General features: G+C 39.2%; 1 protein-coding gene across 4 annotated transcripts in view; it reads left to right on the plus strand.

The window, feature by feature from the left end:
- LOC127658960 (Krueppel-like factor 12) overlaps window positions 1-25,196 on the plus strand; it is a 61,505-nt gene extending 36,309 nt beyond the window's left edge. For all 4 annotated transcript variants that reach the window (XM_052148541.1, XM_052148542.1, XM_052148543.1 and 1 more), the window contains 4 exons: window positions 3,614-4,100; window positions 10,612-10,747; window positions 20,354-20,511; window positions 20,749-25,196. In XM_052148541.1, the coding sequence (XP_052004501.1) occupies window positions 3,614-4,100; window positions 10,612-10,747; window positions 20,354-20,511; window positions 20,749-20,930 (963 nt within the window). In that variant the 3' untranslated portion in view covers window positions 20,931-25,196. The remainder of the gene's footprint in view (window positions 1-3,613; window positions 4,101-10,611; window positions 10,748-20,353; window positions 20,512-20,748) is intronic.
- Window positions 25,197-25,611: the final 415 nt, after the last annotated feature.

Below are 25,611 nucleotides of genomic sequence, written 5' to 3' on the forward strand. Positions count from 1 at the left end.
ACAGGCAGTTTTCGCACAGCAGACAATCAGATATTAGACTTACATTGACAGAATGTTTATACGGGCCATGCCCGTTTATTCAAACACCATCTGTCATAAAAATTCAAATGTAAAGAAACCTACAAAAGCTTATTTGATGTTTTTATCTTCAAGTACCTCAAACCTGCCTTTGAGAGGAAAACCAGTGAAACAAAAATTAAATTCAGAGCTCTCCAAGGCCAAATTGAATACAGTGTAAAGAGAGGTGATGAGGTTTTTTTGAAAAGGAGGTTGGTCTCAGAGGGGCGCAAAGGCCTGGGGTTACAGCTGCCCACAGGCAGATCACCACACAATGTCCTACATACACAAACAAAACCACATGCACGGTATAAAGCCTCTTAAGCGTACCCTGAAGGTTACATCACAGAATTCAACAGAGCTTGAGCAAGAGTTCACTACATACAAACACCTCTTACTTTTCTGTTGTGAAGAGTGATATTTTCAGCAGATAGAGAATGTTGCATTGCTGCAAATGTTTTTGCAGCAATGCAAGGACATGACCAGAAACATTTAGTCCCTTTATCTAGGAAAAAAGGGAGTTCTTAGGTATTACAGAGGCAGTGATAGCGAGGATGATATGTATGATGCTGATTGGTTATTAGAGGTACCTCCCTTCCCTTTCATACAACCCTCATTAGCAGGTTGCTGATTGCCTGCTATGCAAATAGAAATTCACTCCTTGGGTTTGATTACTACTTTGTCTTTGCAGCTGTGCCGCAACATACCCAAAATGATTAAAAATCTTATCATGTCCAGCATTTACAAAAGCATATCAAAAAGAGATATATCGTGCATTTCACATAAAATACCTGCAAATACATAAAAACCTTTCACTCCTCTTAACTTAGCAGATAATTAGTCAGAAAGATTTTATGTATACTGTATGTATATATATATATATATATATATATATATATATATATATATATATATATATATATATATATATATATATATATATATATATATATATATAAGGTTTCCTTAAAGGAATAGTTCTCACAAAAATGACAATTTTGGCATCAGTTACTCAGCCTCATATTGTTCCAAATATGCATGATTTTTATTTTTACTGTGGAACACAACAAAATGTTAGCCTCGGTCACCATTCTCTTCCATTGTATGGAAAAAAGATGCACTGAAAGTGAATGGTGACTGAGGCTAACATTCTGCTTAACATCTTTGTGTTCCAGGGAAGAGTGAAAGTCATATGAGTTTAGAGCAATATGAGAGTCAGTAAATAATGACCGAATTTTCATTTTCAGGTGAACTGCCCCTTTAAGACCTCCACTGCACCACAAAAGAGAAAACTAATTTGAAGATATTTGCAGACCCTATAATACAGCCCACCAGTCAATTGGGTAAAACTGTGAAAAAGGCTTCATTGTATGTTTCCTTTAGCCCAAAAACTCCTAAAAGAGGCAACATGACTATTGAACCATTGTTGTCAGCTCTGTCACACTTTTCAAATAAGGGTCTTTTGTTCTGAAAATACTGCAGTTTTTGACCTTCACAATCAATTCAGTATTGTAACTCTAACCTTGAGGTCATGTGTCCTGACCTGCAGGGCCGTAGCAAGGAAATCTGAGCCCTGTGAATATATATATTGCCTTGGGCCCCTTACCTATTAAAATAATACAGTTTTGAAATTGTTGTGGGCCCCCCTGAACATTTGGGGCCCTAGAATCGTTACCATCTTACACCCTACTAGCTACGGCTCTGCTGACCTGTGACAATTGTATCTGAACCCTGAATGATCTAACCTGGGTTTTACGGGGTCACGTCAGCATATTTGATTGGGCGATATTTGTTTGTTTTTTGATTCAGATGCAGTTTTATTGTACTGTGTACTGCGTTCCACTGATTCATGGGTTAGTAAAGCTCAGAGTGACTCCACACGTCCAAACTAAAAATAATATGAGCAGAGGGAGTAAAAAAAAAAAAGAAAACGTAATTCGCCATAGGCTTACTCAGTCCACATTACAGCCACATAAAAAAATGTCAGTCCATAAACAAAGTTGAGTCGTGATTCTCTAGCAGAGCGTTTTTCACATCTGCAGTAGCAATTCGAGAACTTTTCCCCTCTGTTTAATGAGATGCTCTGTCATGATTAGCCGCCTGATCCAGAGTGATCATTTTACTGCATGCTTTTCTGCAGAGAGGAACACTCTCTGCTAGCACTTTGCATTGTTTTCTTGTGCAGAATGATGATGTTTAATAAGCTGAGAATTTACCCCATTTCTTTTTTAAATAAAACCTTTACTCAACAATTAAAAAATGCATGGTAATTGGAAAGTTATATTTTATCCATACTGCCATAAGTACTGTAAAGGTGTTTGTTTATGTGTCGGTGAAAAGTCCTGCTCATATTTAAGGTAATAAAGCCTATATTTAGATGTTTTGCATAGTGACATGATTTTAAAGACACTTCAGCACATTTTACCACCCAATTTTGATTACCGTTAAACGTCCACATGTTTTACTTTCACAACTCCCATTGTTTACAATTAATTTCTATGATTTACAGTACAGTGATTTTTAATCATAATAATGAGAACAATGTTTTTTTTTTTTTTTTTTTTAAATCATAGGCAGCACCAAGGGAGTTCTAGTACAATGTATAGATTCATTACAATTTAAATATTACTGTGTCTGAATATCCATACTTCTCTACTATACAGTTTGCCAAAAACAGTGTGCCAATGGAGTAGTATGTTCGAATCCACACTATTCATGAAGCAGTAAGCGAGTAATATGCGGATGACCTACTATTTCCAGTGAGAATCTGAAGTGTGGATTGACTGGACACTTAACAATCTCATAATCCCTCGGGAGCTGTATGTAAAGGAGCGACGGTGAACCGCGAGTCGGGTGGCTCTTCTCAACTGTATGTGCTATTTATACCAATTTAATTGTTCCTTGTGCTTAAATGGTGCTTGTTGAACACAACCAGAATAGATAATTTTTGCAGTTGTTTTTCTTACGTTATGAATGCGGGTCACTGGTCAATGCCCATGTCCCAGGATGAAGTATGTCCGAAATCTATTCATTCTACTCACATGCATACCAAACAGAATGTACTGTTTTGGCAGCAGATAAGTGTGTTCCTCATCAAATGCAGTACATACTCGGTTACAGTACATGGTTTCAGATGCAGCTTATATGTTTTTTTTATTAAAAAAACTGGTGGTTCAATTGTTGTTAAAAAAATCCTTTTCTACACAGGTTTTGTAAGAATAGGTGGAAATGTATTACTGAATGCATGCACAAGTTTGTGTTTTAAACCAGCACCCTGACTCATACAAGGCACAAGACAGTGCCAGAGCAGGTCAGGAGATCTGGCCCACATTGTATTTTTGGAGCAGTGAAGGGCAGATTCAATAGAAATGTGTATTGCCAATAGTGACAAACCGCTGTATGATTGATAGGATACAAAGGGAATCCGACATAATTCTGCAGGCATATCTTATTCAGTGTCATAATTTTGCATTCCTACTGTGGTAGTTTAAAAGTGGGCTTCCGAGACTAGGCCAGAGCTACTAAACATTTTAATTTATGTCTTTGTTTCCTACAGTTACCTAAAGTGCACAATTACCCTCATATGGAGGCCATGCCCCTCCTGCTCAGCAAAGTGAAAGCAGAGCCTCCAGAAGATCTTCTATCTTCCGAGCAGTTCCAGACCCAGACAGAGCCAGTGGACCTGTCCATCAAGACACGGACATCATCTCCTTCGTCTAACACCTCAGCCTTCTCTCCATCCTCTTCTTCATCATCATCATCCTCACCTTCCGTCATCACCTCCATCTCTTCTGGAATGCCCTCTGTGTTGACACCTGGGCCCTTTGTGGGCTCTTCACAAGGAGTTAGAAGCCAGCAGTTTTTGCACATCATCCACTCTGTCCCCCCTTCAAGCCCCAGTAAACTGGCCAGCCAGGTGCACCGCATCCCTGTGGTGGTGCAATCGTTGCCCCTCATGTACACCACGGCTGTACGCTCTCCTTCCACCCTCAACTCCACTATCATGTTACCTCTCCTGGACCAAGCCAAGTGCCAGGGCAAAGGTGAGGACCTGTTTCTGGATTACTCGTGAATCCCACTTATTATTTATTAATTTTAGTGTAGTTATCCCTTCATATTTTGAGGAAATTAGTTGCTAGACTAATTGGGAATAACTTGAAAATGAATGAGAGCAAAAACATACTCGATCACCTTGGTGCCCCCTGGGTAAAGCACTTAACATCAAATTGCCTGCAGGGTAATGTTGAAATCTTATGAAATTGTGATGGCTGGGTAAAGTAACTCAGTTGGAATGTGCAGAAATGAAAGCTGATTACAGGCATCTCAAACGAAAGGCTGCAACCTAGTTAGGCTGTGTCCTTCTTAGACCAGTCCTTCTGAGGCTGTAGGATAGGTTTTAGGTGGTGGTGGTGGTGGGGGGGGGGGGGGTCATCTGTGTACCTCAACTGCTTTCGGGTCCTTGAATAACTTTTAACGTGGTGGACTTTCTGGTGCCGTCCTAGTGTAAGATGGTACCCCCCTAGGGAGTTGGTGCCCTATGCAGACTGAGAAGTCTGCTTATAGGGAGCGGCGGTACTGAAGGTTTATGCCTCCATGGTCATGGCATGAAAATTTCAAAAATAAATAATTTGTGAACCACCACAACTACTTTGTAGAAATTTAGGAAGCCACCAGGAGCATGCACGTCCATTTGATTTGTTTTCAGAAAAAAATATGAATTGTGCAAAGGATTGTGGGTGATTGAAGGCCATGAAGGATGCAACTGATGCATCCTCCAAAATAAGCCAAACAAAGGCTGCAAATGAGGCTGTCTTCCAAGTGTCATAACAATTGAAACGGCCTTTGATGGTGCTTGATGACGTGGCAGCCGTGACATCCAGCCTAACCAAGCTGCAGCCTTCCAGTTGAGAAAAACAGAGTATCTGCTCTGTTAAGCATTGCTTGCATACTGTCCAACTGGGTATTTCACTGCAAAAAAAAAAAATGTCTCACTCTGTATTTTTGTCATTTTTTTATTTAAACCATCTTAAAACAAAATAAATTTACTTGAAAAGCAAAATAACTTTTACGTCTTGTTTTAAGTTAAGACTTTAGTCTTGTTTTTAGAGAAATCTAACCAAATTTTGTGAAGTTTATGTTTAAAACTAGAGAAAACTGCCAAAAAAATCAAAAATATATATAAAAACAAGACTCAATATTTTGGAATATGTCTTTTGCTTTTCAAGTATGTACGTATATATATTGTGCACAAGTATGTATCTTGTTTTAAGGATGATTAGATATTTTTACTTATAAACAAGTCAAAAATTAAATAAAGTTTTTTAGTTTTACCCTTCATGTCAAGTATATACTGTAAAGTAAAAACCTATTGATAAAAAGTCACTGTTCTTGTAAACAAAATTTGTGATAACTGGGATGAAATTCAAATTGGAGGAATATTGTAATTCTGACAAGTCTCGGCTACTTGCCACATGCCCTAATCAAAAGCACACATCTTGCGCTGTGCCTTCCCAAACTCTCCAGATTGATGGTTTCCTGTAGGGAGGTTTTTATGCTCTGGCACTATGGGTGCTTCTATCAAATGCTGTTCAGACCAAGCAGAGGGCACAAGGGAGCTGTTTGTTGCTAACTTTTTGTTTATCTGGGAATGGTGTCTGTCCCAAATGGTTGGCTGGGTTGGGCATCCTGCAAGGAGAAGAAGGATTTAAAAATTGTGTGTCTCTCAGCTGGAGGGGAGGAAAGAGAGAAAAAACAAGGTTTGCATAATTGGGTGGGGCAGACAATGAAGATGGGTGGCAGTGTGAGTAGTCAGGCACATAGAAACATGGACTCCACCCAGAGAGCTCTGAAGCAGCTCAGAGGAAATGGGGTCAGGCCTGGGTGGGGTCCACAGAGCAACCGACTATGATATGATCAAGATGTGAGATTCATGCTGGACTGTTACAATTTACCACTGTTGTATGAAACTTCTCGTATGTCAGTGGTCATACTTTGAGTGCAGCAATAGGCAATTGCCAAATGGATAAATGTAAATGTAATATTTTGACACTTTCTGGTAATTTGCGTATGCTTTCGTCATGGGCAGTGACAACTGGATACACAATGGACACTGTACACTTTCCCTTCCAAGCATTTACTTGTGTACAGGTTGCCAGGGGGAGGTGGGAGTGGGTGTGCCTTTCTCCACAGCTCTGTCTCCGGCAGAGTTACCATGGAAACAGGCAATGGCTGGAAACAACAGAAGAAAGAAATCATGGGGTTTGCTTCACTACCTCTTATGAACTCCGCTTTTGTCATTGCCTTTATATGGACATTTTTAGGAATATACAGCCCAGCTTTGTAGTTAGAATGGATAGATAATTGTGGAGAACACTTTGCAGAGGTGGAGCCAGATTGCTTTGTGGTTACTATCTACTACAAGATCTTCCTATACTGTGCATAGTCAAAAGTATATTTAGATTTCAGAATCACATGAAAGGGTATGACACGATTATAAATACAGAGAAAGAAAAATAGAAACATTTTAAGAGGTTTAATAGTTTTCTTCTTTCATCACTGTATCAAGAGAATACCAACAGTATCCAAGGTATTCAAGGTATGTTTGAATATTGACTAGTAGCCCACCACTAGTTCTTGTGGGCAATGCAGAAGTTAGTACTGTGTATTGATTTGGTTTACTCTACATACAAGTGTATGGCCAAGTGTATGCTAAAACTGATTTGTGTCTCGTCTAAGTGGACAGAATAGAGGAGGAGAGCCAGGCCCCTATAATGCATTCAATTATTCTTTCGTTGCAATCCTTACCATCGTTTCTGCTGAATGTTTGTGGCACTCTGAAGTGAATGTTAAAATTACCCTTGCAAAAGACATAGAAAAATAAGGAACTTTGTTTGCAATGAAAGAAGTTTTTGTTGCTTATGACTTAATGAGGAATAGGTCTTATGTTATGTTATCAACTGGTTATTGACCAGTGAGTTACACATCTTTTGGACAGGAGGGGGAAAAAACATTGTAAAATGCAAATGATAATCTGCAAAAATAATAATAATTGTGCTTTTAGGAAAGTAAATTAAACAGACTTATACCATTTTTATAAAGGGAGAAGAAGTAAATGCTTCCCATATCTTTTGTTGTTGATGTCAAAGGAGGTGTGTCCAATCAAACTCTACAGCTCTTTGGCACAAATTCATCGGTCACTAAGAAGCTAGCCAAATAAGGCAGATGCCAACATGAGCAGTTAGCGTGACATGCCCTCATGCTTGAAAACAATAAAAAAAAAATGACAGAGACTACATTTAACATTGGTTTAGTATTGTGTTGGTTTGTAATTTGATATCCAAAGAAGCAAAACCTCTGATTTAACTCATGCTTGAAACTATAAGAAACTTCGAATCTGAGTTAAATTACAGCCAAGTATCAATATACTGTTTGAAACAATAGTTATAAATGTTTGTAAATACCAGTCAACCATACAGAAATTCATTAACTGTCAGCATAGTCATGTCCACCATCCTGGAGATAAGGGTGAGTGGCAGCGTAGTGCTGTATTTTTTAGACGCTCTCTGGGTGGGGAAGTGTGTGATAGTGTGTTAATCGCCTGAGCTGGTGACATGCCTGGAGGGCACACCGCCTTAGGCTGATTAGGAGACAGCATGAACACCTCTGATCTGGGATCAGGTCTGACAGACTGCTGAGAGAGCAGTGAATTAAAGCCATAGCGATTCAGACTAGGCTAACCCACATAGTGCTAACAAAGTTTGCAGTCAGGGAAAATGCTGGCCTTTTTCTGTGAGGAAAGAGATACTGCAATCAGAGACTGGTGTTCTGTGACTGCGAATCTAAGACACTGGCATATGACAAGACATACACAGGTGTTTTTGAATTAATAACCTGATAGATGGCATACTGTACATACATGCTTGCACGTGAACAAACAGGTGCACACCTGAGTTGGATCATACACTTTTTAAATATTTCTTGCATTACATCATATCCTAACCATTTGCAACATGAAGCATCAAGTGATAAATCCTATTTCTTCTAAGGTAATTAAGTTTTTTGTCCTAATCAGCCTAATCGGTCTCCTAGAAACATATACTACACCTGAATTTTCAAAATTATTTTTACATGGCAGTTTCCTGGTAAATTGAATACTAGAGGTGCTAAAACAACAATTACATTTATTCCCTTTCACCCAAATCAAAAGTAAAATGACAGATTATCAGTTCACAAATACTAAATGGATAATATTTTTACGTGGGCTGGAATGAAGAGTGACATTGAAATGCATAATTATCAGTAGGTTTTTTTCTAAAATAAATGGTTAAATTACACAGTATTTTGATTAAAAACGGTGGAGACTGTGAATCAGAATCAAGGCAAACGAATATAACTGTCACTTAAAAAGAGAAAAACGTAATTTGATAGTGATCGCACATCTAATAACATTAGCGTAAGTGAACAGAGCTGTTTATAACATTTCATAACACAGTAATTTTGATGCTGTGAACTCTTCATTTACTAGAGATTCACTATGAATTTAATAAATACATAAATTAATTAATGTTCACTTATTATCTTTAATTTACGTTGGAGCATATGTAGGTGTCGTTGCAGATGTTATATGCTCTTTTGTGAATGAGAGCTGACACATTTTAATCCATAACATGCTCTTCTCCAGATTTATTTAAAGATTATTTAAAAAAAAAGAAAAGAAAGAAAAAAACACTGTACAATCGTGTCACCTGGCAACATCGTGTTTTAAATTTTTTATTATTTTGATAAAATCCCACTTAAAAGTACTCAAACACATTATTTCCATAGGCCGTCATTGGAAAATGGCAAACGCATGTCAGAGTAATGGCGGCAGGGCTGCAGTTGCTAAGACAGTATTGGTCAGAAGCTAATTTAAGGCGGGGCTTAGTGAAGGGTCAACTGCCTAGCAACTGCTTGAGCGTTGCAATTGCAATGCAAAGGACTGGGGTATATGTCCTGAAGGGCATGCCAGTAGACAAGTAATCTGAAAAAGTGATAGAAGTACCACAAAATGACATAGTTGCTTCAGCTATTGCGTTTTTTATCTAATGTATGCTTTTTCTGACACTATCACTTTTGGTTCAAGAATTAGGGTAGGGAAGTAGATTTTGTTGATTTAAAACTCAATATAACATTAACTTAAAGGTGGGGTATGTGATTTTCTTTTTTGACCATTTTTTCAAAATAACTTGAAATCCTATTCCTAACCCACTTACTGGCTGTAAATTAGAAGCACTGAAATGAAAATTAAGCAATTTAATCATCTGTGGAACAGGCAGGACTCGAAAAACTCCAGCCAATCATTTTCAAGACCATCTAGAATCATTGGACAGAAAATGTGTCAATCAAACGGTCGTACCATGCCCCCCCCCCCACCACCCTGGCGCGCGTGTCCCGTTCGTCATCAGCTGCTTTCAGATGGAGCGGCATTTACTACACAGAGCTGTAGTTCATCACTGACAAGCTGGGCAATTTACCCTTCATTATCACGGCCCAGCTTGTTAGTGAACTACGGCTCTGTGTAGTATACAACACTCCATCTGAAAGCAGCTGATGGCGATTTACTAATCAATTAATGCACTTTATGTTATGTGCTTTACTGACGAGATGCGCATAACAATCTCATCTGATAATGTTATATCGGTCAGCCCTATATTTAGCCATAAACTTCGGTGACAGCCAGGACGTCCAATATATTTTTATATATTTTATATATATTTATACAATATATATTTACATTTCAAAAACATCAATTTTCTAACAATACTAATGATTTATGTGACTGTTGAATGTTAATAATATCTGGTGCAACTTACCGCTGAATGTTGTGCCATGTTGACGGTCTTAGCAGGTAAATGGTGACGTCATGCAGAAACTCCAACCTATGCTAGCCTGGCTCGCTCTCGCGCATCTGAGTTTTCGCTCGTGCATGATTGCGCGTCCATGTTTTTCGAATGGGTGGAGTCAGGGCCAGCGTTGGAGGAGAGAAGGTAGGACCTTATGAGTTGTGTATTTTCAAAATCTGCCGGCCGTTTTGCAAATCACATACCCCACCTTTAAAAATTTTAATCTGTTTATGAGTAAATTTACCTCTCTTTTAGCACCACTCGGTGGACATTTCACCTCGGAATTGCTGAGATACATGTAATGAACCACGTAATCTCATTTGTCCAAAATCCACCTCCACAAATCTGTATTTGAAACACTTCAAGTACACTGGATCATTAACATTTACAAATTTGGCAGTCGCTTTTATCCAAAGCACCATAAAATACATTCAAGCTATACTGTACATATGTGTTCAATGGCTTAGTTATATTTGTGAAATACTGTAAAAATTTTGTTTACATTTTCTGTGCAATACTTTTACACATTTTTAGTTGCTATATTTGGAGACTGCTAAGCTATTATATATTTTTTCCCCCCATGTCGGTCTTTTAATATGGTACGATATGTGTCAGTATGCATATCATAGCCATGTAAATAACCTACTCCTCTGTTTTCCTCCCCCTGCGGCAGCACAAACAGACCCCAATGGCCTGTCGCCAAGTCAAATCAAAAGTGACAGCGATGATGATGACCTGCCAAACGTGACCTTGGACAGTGTTAATGAAACAGGATCCACAGCTTTGTCTATAGCCCGAGCAGTGCAGGAGTGAGTATTCTCTGAAGACCCACTCTCACAAACACACAGAGCCTACAGCACACCTACTGTTGCATAATCTGAAAATCAAGTTCCTGCATATGTAGACTGGCAATCTTGATTTTGCTAAAAAATAATGAGTTGACAGGTTATGCACACCATAGCTAATGATCACGTGTTATTTGAAGATTCTGCATGGCATTTTGACATTTAGTCAACTGTGTCATTTATGCATGTCAGTGGATCAAAGAGTTGAAAATAAACACCTCACATGACAAGCTTTTTGCAAACTGCAAAGCGTTTCTTTGGTCTATGGTAACACTAGTTGTCATCGCCCATTCTTAAACAGCCCAATTTCATGTGTCTTCACTCAGATGAGGTAGTCTTCCCATTACAGAATGTGACATGATCAAAACCAGAAGACTCTCTGAGCAGACTCAAGCCTGTAGGCTGTAAAAAACAGCCTAAGATTTCTCCCAAACACCCAGCCTTTTGCATGAGCCAGTACCCTACCAGCACTCTGTCATCCACCTGTTATTTAGGCAAATGGTTTGGAAAATATTCCAGTATTCTTCTGTATGTCGGAGCTCCTGCACTGACACAGTGTAAATGTTTCCTTTTGCTCTGAGCATGCTGTGGACGAACAGTACTAGAACTTTGGCCCCCAGTGCAGTAGAACACTAGAACACAGTTTAACCAGGTTTACAGTAATTGTGTTATTGGGAGAGCTGCATTTGGCTGTTTACACAGAGAGAGAGAGAGAGAGAGAGAGAGAGAGAGGAGAAAGTGGAATAAAAAATGTGGGCATTAGGGCATGTGTGCAGCTGTGTTCATTCTAGCATATGAAATAAGATAACTCTGCGGCCAATGTAGCCACAAGAATGACACCGATAGCACAGTGGACTTAATGGATTAGAACAAATTAGCAAGTATCATTAGAATTAAATAAATGTTTGATGAAGTATTTTATCATTAAATTGGGTCAGTGTTTTTGTGCAATTCTCAAACTAGAAAATGATGATGTGTCCCGTGTTTAGAAAGCATGGTCTGTAAATTAAGCACAGTCTATACTGTCCAACATAAGGAATGATATCTTGCTGTTCTCCCCCGACTCTGGCAGTGTGAATTTGGGGACGCAGAGGTTTGGCTGGCTCCGTGTGGCCCCGTGGGACTAAAATAACCCCCTCCGATCATAGACCTGTCAGAACCCTGTCAAGTCTGTCCCAAAATGACTCCACAATAAGACCATACTCACCATCAGACAACCAATTTAGGAGAGAGATAACTGTCAGCTCTGGACTTCAAATGACCATTTGGCAAAAAAGTTGCATTATTGGCATATAAATTAGATGCCATTATTTGCAGTAATTTGTACATAAATGATTGCAGAGTTAAGTCGCAGGTATCAGTTTCAGAGCACGTATCTGATGAACAGTCTAAAACTCTGCAAGAAAGGCCCAACTTCCAAATTTCTGAGAGCATCTTGAGTGACAACTGCATCTATATGGGTTTAGTGTCTGTGACAGGGCAGAGGGCGGGGCCGGGTCGTGATTATACACATCCGGTACCTTATCGGGCTAATTAAGCCTCCGAGAGGGATAAAGGCCAACTGCGGATGGTGGTGCGACGGAGAGAGATCATTTACAGGCAGCTGACCGTCATGTGTGTGTTTGTGTCGTTTGTTTAAGTTTTTCATTAAAATATTATTTATATTGTCAAGCCGGTCCTCGCCTCCTTCTTTCCCTTATATCCCTTTACAAAACCCTTTGCAATATACATGAATCACTGAGGGAAATAGGCTTTACTACTGTTAGAGAGGCCATGGCTGGTTCTTTTGGGTCTCTCGAATCTCCAGGGCCATTCAGTTAGACACTTGAGGAGTGTGCTTGTACAGATACATATGCACAGATGTGCACATAACCACACAATTTCAATCCTCATTGGACAGAAACATATTCTAGGCACATATGCAAATGCAGGCACTTGGCCAATGCTTTGCAAGTGCACAAACCTGTTATACATACTTAATGTGCATTTTTGTGGCAGTAACAAACCTCAGTAATCAAAGGGCTGATAGAGTTCATTTAAATGTCTGTGCCATTAAAGAGGATGTTTATTATTCAGGTTTAGCTAGCTATAAACATGCTGACAGTTAAAATAATTTGCTCCAAAAGATTCAAACTGTTGCTCTGACATGAAAGTATTGGACCTGACAGAGAAAACTTAGTTGAAGAAAAGGCTAAAGCTTGCGTGCGCCCTTTGTGGCAATACTGATAATTTAATGCACACTTGTGTTGTGCTATGAATTTGGTTCTGACACAACAATGTGAATTCCATGTGTATGTGCATACATGTTTCAGGATTTATTCTTTGTTAAATAGGGATTTCAAGATAATTTGCTGGGTTCAGAGAAACTCTGTGACTCCATGCTCAGTCCTGAAAAACTAAACCGCTATGGAAATATCTTCCCAAACTGTACTTGAGCTACCTCTCCCTGGTTTTTGTTCATCATTACTCTCTGTTTTTTCTTTGTGGGGTTCCTGGATGAGATGCTGGTCTTGTTGTGACACATGTTTCGGAGAGCATATAAGGGAATACCCTGAGTTCTCAGTAGAATTCCCAATTCAGAGGTGAAGGAATGCGAAGACAAAAGGAGTGAATTCGATTTGAAGCACATTTCAGAATCATGTCCCTAAAAGAAGATTCACTAACTTAAGCCCCTCCACACAGAGACAAAAGCACAAAGCCAGGAATGGTTATACAGGGTTCTGAGCAACAGAGCTGAGCCTTCCCATAAGAGCTGGTTAAAGGTCTAGGCATCATCTAAGCAACAAACAGCTTTGCAGTTTGCACTGTTATAGGTGATGGCACTAGCATATTTTATTTGACAGCAAATAAAGACAGACACAGCTGGATCAGTGCTGGTATTCATTAGAAAAAAGAGACATGTGCCAATAAGTTTGAACAAAACGTTGCATGCTGTCCTCATCATACTGGGATAAGTGAAGGTTGGGATGTTCAAAGGAGCAGTGGGTGCAAAAGGCACAGAATCAGAAGGTCATCTTACAAGGGATAGAGCACCCAAAGATTTTAATTCTCTCATCATTTACTTACATGCCATCCCAGATGTGTATGACTCTCTTCTTCTGCAGTACACAAAATAAGATTTTTAAAAGAATATCTCAGCTCTGTAGATCCATACAATAAATTGTAAACAAACTTTGAACGTTGTTTTAGATTTCTATAGGAACTTCTACTGGGCAATTAAAGTGAATTTGCTGTAAATATAACACGCTCAGTGCATGTAACCAAACCAAATCAAGCGCACCACACCTTGGAGCGCCACTGTTGAAAAGTGGTGCAGGAAGCATTGATTTAACCACTGGAGTAGTATGGATAACTATTATGTTGCCTTTATTTTCTTTTTGGAGATTTAATGTTTTGGTCACAATTCACTTGCATTGAATGGACCTACTGAGCTGAGATATTCTTTGTTTGTGTTCAGCAGAAGACTGCATGAGGGTGATTCAATTATGATAATTATTTTTTTTGGGGTGTTCTATTCTTTTAAGGGATACCAGACACGTCAGGCGGGCGACACACAGCATCCTACAATTTGAAATCATTGTTTCCTATGAATGTAAGCACACTGCCACCGCCGTTTCTTTCGTGACAATCGTATAGTTTTCCATTAAATTTGACCCAAATATGAAGGGACATAGATTATTGACTTTTAAAATTATGAAAAGGCAATTTTTCAGTAAAAAGTTTTTATTTTTGTGGTTTGACAGCTTGAATAAAGCCTAGGTTTATTTATGTAAATTCCATAATAAACTTTTTAATCTTCAGTTTGCACAGTTGGAATGATTTTTTTTCTCCATATATCTGCAAACTCATCATCTACGTACATTTTTTCATATTTAAAGATTTTAGATTTAGCTTTTGTCAGACTACTGTATCATTATTTATGTCAACGGAGTCCCTTCTGAAATATATCAGACTGTAAACATCCTGTGAGAGCTTGCTGTTGAAGGTCTTTCCACTGTAAATCCTGTCACTCCCTTCGGGCTACCCCACTCCTTCTGAGCACTCTTCCAACATTACCCCTCCTCATTTTTATCTCGCCACCAACTTTCAAGTTTATACAGTATAAAGCATTCACCCTCAGTCTTTGTCTGCCACTCTCTCTCTCTCTCTCTCTCTCTCACACACACATACTCTCTTGTAATTTCTCAGAGCAAAAAAAAACCTGTTTGGCTCATTGCCTCTTTCTCAGCTTCTCTTTGTCTCCTCTTCTCAATTTCACTTCTCTCCTCATAGGACTCTTTCTCTCTCTGTGTGTGCTAGCTTTAGGCAACAAGAGAGTTCAGCATTATTTCTGACACATCACTCATTTCTGCTAGGGCTTTACTTACCAACAGGTGATCCCAGGAGCAGGGAAGAAACAGGAAGTGGGCAGCGTGCAGTGGAGACAGATCACTGGAGGGGTTGTCTGGCTCCGCCCCCTTGGCCCTCACTGCCAGGCCCAGCCCATGCCATTAAGCAAAGCAAGGGACAAAGAGCTCTTATTATCTTAGAAGGGAAGGGGAGAGAGGACAATCTAATATAATTAGCCACTTCTCTATCTCTACCGATGGGGAAATGGAAATAAATGACTTTTACTCTCATACTTTCTCTCTCACATTCAAACACATGCCCACATACACTCACACAGCATGTCCTCACACTGCTCTTCACTCCTTTCCAACAGTTCAGTAAGCTCATTGGTTGATATCTTGTACAAATCCTTTCAATGAGAGCCAGGCAGCTTTAGAATCTTTATGGAAAACAGGCCCAGACCGTCTGGAATGTCAAATAATAAAATTTTCCCACAGCAATCATAACAAACAGCATGTTAATTGGGTACAGTTTTGTTCATGTGATCCTATAATACCATTTAATATTGATTTGGAATACGATTTTCCAGATTAGACCAGTACGTAATTTCAAATACTTGCATTTCACTAACAGCAAACTAACTATAGAAAAAGCAACTTTCACTGCTCTGTAAAAATTATGTCTCGTTTTGTAAGAAAAAAGATCTGATGATTTTGGTCTTTCACCATTTGCTTTGTGTAATCAAAATGCATCAAAAATGTAGGGTTACAGCGCCATCTAGTGATAGATAAAGCACAGGGCATTTGTGAAATTTGTTAGGGCAAAAAGGTTGTACTGTAGTTGCCATGGTTTGTTTCTGGCAGGCAGCAGATGCCCTAACCCCACCCCTACCCTAATCCTAACCAAGTGGAGCCTGTAAAGCAGAGTTGCATCCCTGGAACAATGGATGGCAACTTTCTCCCATCGCATAGTTGTAGTTCACAAACCCCGAAGATCTTTCTATATGGGTTCCTCCCGCAATGGGATTTTCCTATGAGATTGTAATGGGAGTTTTGGATTTAAAACATAAATTACACACAGTCATGTCTCAAACGTGAAAAAATTAAATACAAATAAAAAATTCACGTTTGAGAAACGTCCACATATCGTTAGAAAATGGTAACCACATAAATTATTTTACTCATAAATCCAAAACTGTCATTATAAAACCCCATAGGAAAATCCAGAGGGAACCCATGGCGAATTATCTGGGTTCGCCTACAAGTTGACGTCACGGCTGAACAGCATAGTTAACGAATAAAATATTAAAATAAAAGTTAAATAATAAATACATATTTTAATTGCAAGGATGGTACATTCATTGCTTACACATTTAAATTGAAAAACAAGTTTCAAGGTTTTTAAATATTTGCATTGAAAGAAATTCATGAAAATACGTGAAGACGGTTGCCTCATATCGATTATTTATAGCAATATTTTGCCCCATGCAGAACCTCCAAGGCGCTGTCTCGAGCATCGGAAAAAGTCTTGTGGTGTTGCAATCGCCCACATCCAAAATACTGCAAAATGAAATTCTTCTTCGAGACACCTCAGTAGTACACTCCACTGTTGTTCACGCGCTAGTGCTTTAACTGCAATGTGCTGTTATTTGTCGATTAGTTGCTCATTGATGGGAACATCTGGTGTACGCAGTAGCCTATGCACGTATTTGCTGTGTGGAAAAAAGTGAAGGAAAAATCTCATATTGATATGTAGGCTATTGGAATGTAATAAGTATGTAATGATTAAATAAAGAGCCCCCTACCCCCACTTCGACCACATTTCAACCAATGACATTTTAGTGCAGTTGGTGGACTTTTTAGACGGTCCTGGTTTAGATACATACATATATATATCTATAGTATCTCGCAAAAGTGAGTACACCCCTCACATTTTTGTAAATATTTGATTATATCTTTTCATGTGACAACAATGAAGAAATGACACTTTGCTACAATGTAAAGTAGTGAGTGTACAGCTTGTATAACAGTGTAAATTTGCTGTCCCCTCAAAATAACTCAACACATAGCCATTAATGTCTAAACCGCTGGCAACAAAAGTGAATACACCCCTAAGTGAAAATGTCCAAATTGGGCCCAATTAGCCATTTTCCCTCCCCGGTGTCATGTGACTTGTTAGTGTTACAAGGTCTCAGGTGTGAATGGGGAGCAGGTGTGTTAGATTTGGTGTCATCGCTCTCACACTCCCTCATACTGGTCACTGGAAGTTCAACATGGCACCTCATGGCAAAGAACTCTAAGGATCTGAAAAAAAGAATTGTTGCTCTACATAAAGATGGCCTAGGCTATAAAAATATTGCCAAGACCCTGCTACTGAGCTGCAGCACAGTTGCCAAGACCATACAGCGGTTTAACAGGACAGGTTCCACTCAGAACAGGCCTCGCCATGGTCGACCAAAGAAGTTGAATGCACATGCTCAGCGTCATATCCAGAGGTATATGCGAAATAGGCGTATGAGTGCTGCCAGCATTGCTGCAGAGGTTGAAGGGGTGGGGGGTCAGCCTGTCAGTGCTCAGACCATATGCCGCACACTGCATCAAATTGGTCTGCATGGCTGTCGTCCCAGAAGGAAGCCTTTTCTAAAGATGATGCACAAGAAAGCCTGCAAACAGTTTGCTGAAAACAAGCAGACTAAGGACATGGATTACTGGAACCATGTCCTGTGGTCTGATGAGACCAAGATAAACTTATTTGGTTCAGATTATGTCAAGTGTGTGTGGCGGAAACCAGGTGAGGAGTACAAAGACAAGTGTGTCTTGCCTATATTCAAGCATGGTGGTGGGAGTGTCATGGTCTGGGGCTGCATGAGTGCTGTCGGCACTGGGGAGCTACAGTTCATTGAGGGAACCATGAATGCCAACATGTACTGTGACATACTGAAGCAGAGCATGATCCCCTCCCTTCGGAGACTGGGCCACAGGGCAGTATTCCCGCATGATAACGACCCCAAATACACTTCCATGATGACCACTGCCTTGCTAAAGAAGCTGAGGGTGAAGGTGATGGACTGGCCAAGCATGTCTCCAGAACTAAACCCTATTGAGCATCTGTGGGGCATCCTCAAACGGAAGGTGGAGGAGCACAAAGTCTCTAACATCAACCAGCTCCGTGATGTCGTCATGGAGGAGTGGAAGAGGACTCCAGTGGCAACCTGTGAAGCTCTGGTGAACTCCATGCCCAAGAGGGTTAAAGCAGTGCTGGAAAATAATGGTGGCCACACAAAATATTGACAATTTGGGCCCAATTTGGACATTTTCACTTAGGGGTGTACTCACTTTTGTTGCCAGCAGCATAGACATTAATGGCTGTGTGTTGAGTTATTTTGAGGGGACAGCAAATGTACACTGTTACACAAGCTGAGCACTCACTAATTTACATTGTAGCAAAGTGTAATTTCCTCAGTGTTGTCACATGGAAAGATATAATAAAATATTTACAAAAATGTGAGGGGGTGTACTAACTTTTGTGAGATACTGTGTGTATATATATATATATATATATATATATAGAGAGAGAGAGAGAGAGATATTCTCAAAACCGACCTGTTCTCCTATAACTATTAAGTAGTTCCTCTACGGTTACTCCGGGCTCTGGTATACATTTGCACCCATTACGGAGTGACAGATTTGGCGTTCCTTGCACGGGAACAGAAAACCGTGCAAGCGAAACCAAACAAACTCTCTTGACTACTGTAAGTATGACTGTCCAGCAAGGGGAAAAAAGAAAAGATAATTATGAAAAAACAAAAAAGGTCTAAGGTTAAAGATTATTTGAAAGCAAATCAGCTTAACAAACGCTCTCACAGCCACGCTTCCACTCACTCGCCACTCACGCGCATGCACTCAGAGAGAGAGAGAGAGAGAGAGAGAGAGAGAGAGAGAGAGAGAGAGAGATAATGGATGGTAGGCTAATAGCCACGTACAGTATAGCCTACAAAGATCAAAGATAACCAAATCACAAAATAAGATGTGCCCCATGTGCATAGTCTTCATACACTGACCTGCAGTTTCTTAACCCCAAAAACAAATGAAATCATTGAAAGTTTGAACTTGAGCTCTTTATCACTCTGTAGCGAAGCTCACACCAGCAGAAGTCTGTTATATTTGTTTATTAGGCTGTTAGCCTAAACTGTACGAATGATCAGTCCTCTTTGATTTTTAGTTAGTTTATCTAATTTTATTTTTGTCCATTTGAACAGAAGGGGAGACAAAAGAATATTCAAATAAAATGGCTAATATCCTATTAACTGCTCGTCATCATTACAAGGGAAAAGAGGCAATGTGAATTTCAGAGCTAAAAAGGAATTTGTCCAAAGGCCGCCGAAAATTTTATTTTAAAAAACCTTTTCGCTCATAAAGGAAAGATCTTTATGCTGTCATCAGTTGCTAATTTCTGATTTCAATAGATAAGAGGCGATCATAACGACTTTTACAATTTTGACTCCCAAACTGTAATGCAAAATGCTCTGGACTGACCTGGGCCACAATAACGAAATGTTGATCTTTTTTCTACAAGCAATTTTACAAAGGTTTATTGTGCTTCCCAAAACTGCACTTAACATAAACTACTTTAAGTGCTTCTTTAGTTGCTGTCCATGTGCTAGGTTCAACTTCAGTCAGTGCCAGTGTAACTTCATTATAGTTGTGCGTAACTGTATAAACATTTGTAATTTACCTTGCTAGAAATGTTTATACACATTTAACCTAATTAATTGCACAATTACATGTTGTTTTTGGAATAATTTTGTGTTGAACAGTCTATTTATTTTACACAATCACTGCTTCGTTCATCAGGTGTGCATTTTTAATATTTTGTTTTCTCATATTGCTCTGTTGGTTTAGATGATAGTTTCCAGGATCAGTGAAGACAGCAGAGGACATGTATGACAAGCATTAATTGAATATAATGAGGTTCACCATTATATAAGGGGATGCATGGAAGCTTTACAGGGGTTCGTTTTCAAAATGTTTCTGTATTCTGTATAATAAAGATAATTAATAGATTTCATACTGACACATGGAAACACCTGCTACAAATGGTTATGCTGTGCTATCATATTACCACATGATGGCAGCAGTGAACCACTACTGTATGTGCAAGTAAACATAGACGTTGCTCCCTTCACCATTGTTATGTCCTGTACAGTGTGATTAAAACATCTCCTTTCTGTTTCTCATTCAGTTCTATGTCACCATTCAGTATTGAGAGCATTCGACGGCCACAGCCACCTGAATCTCCAGACTCCAAGAAGAGACGTATCCACAGGTGTGACTTTGCGGGCTGTAATAAAGTTTATACCAAGAGCTCCCACTTAAAGGCACACCGGAGGACACACACAGGTTAGTCAATACACAAATGCAATTTATACACATTTTCAGTCTCATTTGATTTGAGTGTCTTGATCCTGTTTAACCATGACTTATCCATTTTTGAGAGTTCCTATTGACAGTTATCCCCTAAATATTTCCAATATTAGAATTGTGTTTTTGTGTTGTTCACTAAGGGCTATTTATTGCTGTAAACATCCATTCCTTCTGCTTATGGACTATATCACCCTCTTCCATTGTCTCCACCAGGTGAGAAGCCATACAAGTGCACCTGGGATGGCTGCACATGGAAGTTTGCCCGCTCTGACGAGTTGACACGACATTACCGTAAACACACAGGGGTCAAACCCTTTAAGTGTGGGGACTGCGACCGAAGCTTCTCCCGTTCAGACCATCTGGCCCTGCACCGCCGTAGACACATGCTGGTCTGAACTGGGTCATCTAACTCACATATCCTTGCACATACACACCCACACACATAAGGGGGGAGCTGGGTCTCCCCAAATAGTGTTCAGCTGGCTGGACACAGACATGGCCATCCCTGCCCCTGAGAAAGTGAGAGAGGATAAAAGAAAAACTGAGATAAAGTATTATGATGATTTCCACACATCTGAAGACCTTAACAGGGTCCATTCAGGTGGCGATGGAGGAGGCTATTCTACAGCTACCTGTCATTCTGAAGTTTGGAGTCCAGGATGTTCGTGTCTGCCTGAAAAAATTCTTCACTTGGATAAATAGATTGTTTTCTGGTTTTTCTTTCTGAATCTTCCTTGTGTTCTACTAAAATATGGCTGCTTTTCAGTCAACATCTACAATGTGAAGAAATGCAGAAAGGAATGGCTGTACATGTTGTCATTCTGGTCCAAGCCTTATCTGGGCTGCACCTGAGGCAGATGTTGGCCAAGTTCACATGGTGATGAAGGCAAAAGTGGGACTGACCATTAATAGTGTTGTTGCACAATTTCTTGCATTTACCTTTGTGGAACATCAGCAGCCAGGCACAGCTAAGATGTATCAATGGGTTGTTCTTTTGATGACTGATTGGTGACTTTGGACCAGTGATTTCTTGATGAGAGGAACAGAGGTTGTCATTTACTACAGGTCAACACACAAGCAAATGAGATTACACAAAGCAACATATCAAAAATGTTATTTATGGTCATTGTATCTTCTGTTTCCCCAAATGCAGATTTTCAATTTAAATTGAGACTTAATGAATTTGATCCCTATATAAAACAGATGAACAGAAAGGCAGTGGAGACCAGCATGTATTTCAATCTTTGTCCAGTCATGTTTATGCTTGTTTAGTGCTGATCTAGCTGGTGGACCAGCATCGGCATACTATTCTCCAGCACTTAGTGAAGCTGGTTGACCAGGATGTCTTGCTGGTTTAGTGAACTAAGAAGCCTGGTGGAGACAAAAATGCAACATATCCTGGTGATCAGTTAAGGTTTTTTTTTAATACACCTAAGAACTGATGTGCACAATTTATTTTCCTCTGCCTTCTCTCCTGTCTTGTTAAACTGTCGCCTGGCACCACAGCGCATCCTGCTTGCGCAGCTCTTGACTGCCCAAAGCGTTGAAGTCAGGTGTGCTCCTGTAAACAAGGTCATTCTTGCGTGCGCGCCAGTTTCAAATGAGTGACAAGGTGAATTACCACTTATATTTCGGTCTGTTCCTCACACAACACTGTCATATGGCTTCAGAAAAATTTAAATATAAGGCACGGGTGTTTTAGATTACTTAATGGCGCTTTCGGAGCTTGGAAAGCCACGAACACCTTCATCTCGTCCCTCACGGGTGTTTCACGGATGAAAAAAGTAAAACCGGGTTTGAACGACAAGGGTGAGTAAATGATGGCGGAAAGGTTAGTTTTTATTAAAGTTTATCAGTATAATTAAGCAGGTGTTAATTATTGTCCAGAGGTCCTGATCACGACTGTAACAGCGCATAGACGACGCTGTCACGTGATACTTGTTACCTTTTTCAGCGCTGGCCAGGATGCGACAATCACAGTCATTTATTATTACTGGATTTTTTTTTTTTTTTTACAGAAGAGCAATATATCATTTCCGATAGTGCTAGCCTGGTACGGTCCCTTGTACTTGCGTAGGCTTATATCAAGTGGCTTTGAATCATGCACAAAACTCTGGATTTCTAACTGTGCCACTTTTGTTTTCTATAATTCACATACTCTCTACCACATTTTAGAGGTCTTGCAACTTTGTAGAATATGCAGAGGAAGTCTTAAGAAGGTTATTTCCTTTATTTGTGAGATTGCTTGTAGATGAACTGCTAAATTGCAAGTGTCAATGATTAGTACAACAGCTTTGCAAAAATGAGAGAAAATGGCTTTTTCCTTTACCATGTATTTTCTAAGAATCCAGATTCAGTTGTATAGCATTTTACGGAATGCGCTAAGTACTGTTTGAAATGCATCAGGCAAGGTCTTTGCAAACTTCAGTGCAAGCATTTGTCTACTTCACTGTTTAGTTTTTTTTGTTTTTTTAGTGTCAGCCTTGCATCACACCAAATTAAAGGGATAGTTCAACCAAAAATGAAAATTCTCTCATCATTTACTCATCCTAATGATATACAAAATATTACTTAATTTCTTCAGCACAACTTTTGAAGAAAATTAGAATAATATCTCAGCTCAGTAGGTCCTTAAAATGCAAGTGGATGGTGATAATTTGAAGCTCCAAAAATCGCGTGTGAAAAAGATCAATATGTAAGTATTTTTTTTTTTTACTCTAAATCATTGCTTTCGGTCATTAGCGGTATGCATATGTGACGTAATCATTTTGGCACGTGAAAAACATGAGAACTGAGGCACTTGTGGGACACATGGATGAGCAGTGCTCTTTGTGTGCTTATCCTGGATGTCTCAACCGTGAGAAGAACGTGAGTTTACATCCATAACATGTTAATGCAAATACATCACACAAGAGACCACATGCTCTCCACCCTTTTGTGAAGCTTACCAGAAGGGACTATTTAGAGTTAAAAAGTACTTATATAGATTTTTTTTCTGCACCAGAAGTGATTGTATTGCTTTAGAAGACATTAATTTAACTGCTGGAGTTGTATCGATGATGTTTATGCTGACTGTCTGTGATTTTTTTATTTTTAAGCTTCAAATGTCGAATCACCATCCACTTGCATTTTAAGGACCTACAGTTGAAGTCAGAAGTTTACATGCACTTAGGTTGAAGTCATTAAAACTCATTTTTTAACCCCTCAGGTTTATTATTAGCAAACTATAGTTTTGGCAAGTCGTTTAGGACATCTACTTTAAGTAATTTTTCCAAAAATTGTTTACAGACAGATTGAGATAGATAGAGATGAATGTAGTTTGGTGCGAAAGTGCAAATCAATCCCAGAACAACAGCAAAGGACCTTGTGAAGATGCTGGAGGATACAGGTAGACAAGTATCTATATCCACAGTAAAACGATTCCTATATTTACATAGCCTGAAAGGCTGCTCAGCAAGGAAGAAGCCACTGCTCCAAAACTGCCATAAAAAGCCAGAATACAGTTTTTTTTAAGTCCACACTCTTACTTTTGCAGAAATTTCCTCTGTTCTAATGAAACAAATATGGAACTTTTTGACCATAACGACCAATCGTTATGTTTGGAGGAAAAAGGGTAAGGCTTGCAAGCCGAAGAACAACATCTCAACCGTGAAGCATGGGGTGGCAGTATCATGTTGTGGGGGTGCTTTGCTGCTGGAGGGTGCACTTCACAAAATGTATGACATCACAAGGGTGGAAAATGATGTGGATATATTGAAGCAACATCTCAAGACATCAGCCATGAAGTTAAAGCTCAGGCGTAAATGGGTTTTCCAAATGGACAATGACCCAAAACATACCTCCAAAGTTGTGGCAAAATGGCTTGAGGACAAGGTATTGGAGTGGCCATCACAAAGCACTGACCTTAATCTGATTTGTGGGCAGAATTTAAATGTGTGTGCAAGCAAGGGAGGACTACAAACCTGACTCAGTTACACCAGTTCTGTGTTGAGGAATGGGCCAAAATTCCAGCAACTTATTGTGAGAAGCTTGTGGAAGGCTATTCAAAATATTTGATCCAAGTTAAACAATTCAAGGCAATTTTACCAGATACTAACAAACTGTATGCAAACTTAAGTTGAAATAAATCATTCCCTTTACTATTATTCTGACATTTCACATTCTTAAAGTAAAGTAGTGATCCTAACTGACCTAAGAAAGTGAATGTTTTCTACGATTAAATGTCAGGAATTGTGAAACTTAGTTTAAATGTATTTAGCTAAGGTGTATTTAAACTTCTGAAGGTGTCTTCAACTGTACTGAGCTGAGATATTTATTTTTTTATTTTTTCAAATGTGTCTTGGTAAAGAAAGAAAGTCACACAGACCTGGGATATCATGAGGGTGAGTATATTATGAGAGAATTTTAATTTTGGGGTGAACAATACCTTTAACAATTCCCAAAGTTACCAGTAGAGAGCAGTGGGGTGAATATCAAAGGTATCTCTGATAGGCTCTCCAGATTACCGGTTTCTTTTTTCACAATATTCTTTGTTTTATGCATTCATGCTTAACCTGTAAATGTATTAAATTATTTACTGAGCCATATGCCCTGCCATTCGAATATTTTACAATCTTCTTTTAAGAATCGTCTCTTTATCAAAAAAAAAAAATATATATATAAACACACTACACAAACCAAGATGATCAAAAAAAAGCAATACAACCTGTTTGTGAATACAACAAACACTTGCATATTGTTACTATATAAAGCCACCTATGGTATAAGCCTTCACTAAAATGCCTATGTGATCCATATGCAAGTGGCCATATAAAGCTGCCGTGATGGCTTCTCTGATGATTAGATAGTAACAGAATTTTAATTCTGAATGGACACTTTGCAGTTTGCCTGTGCATACATGGGTGATCAAATATGGTGACTAAATCTACAATTAATCACACAGTTGCTTGGATATCCATGTAATTTAAAGAAAGGAAATGGAAGCCAAATATTGTGAAATGCTGTAAAAGGAAACCTAAAGGAAGAGAAAGATTCGTAGGAATAATTTGCCCATTAGAGATAGAACATGACCAATCC

The sequence above is a fragment of the Xyrauchen texanus genome, chromosome 18, assembly GCF_025860055.1.
Source record: "Xyrauchen texanus isolate HMW12.3.18 chromosome 18, RBS_HiC_50CHRs, whole genome shotgun sequence".
Classification (NCBI taxonomy): Eukaryota; Metazoa; Chordata; class Actinopteri; order Cypriniformes; family Catostomidae; genus Xyrauchen; species Xyrauchen texanus.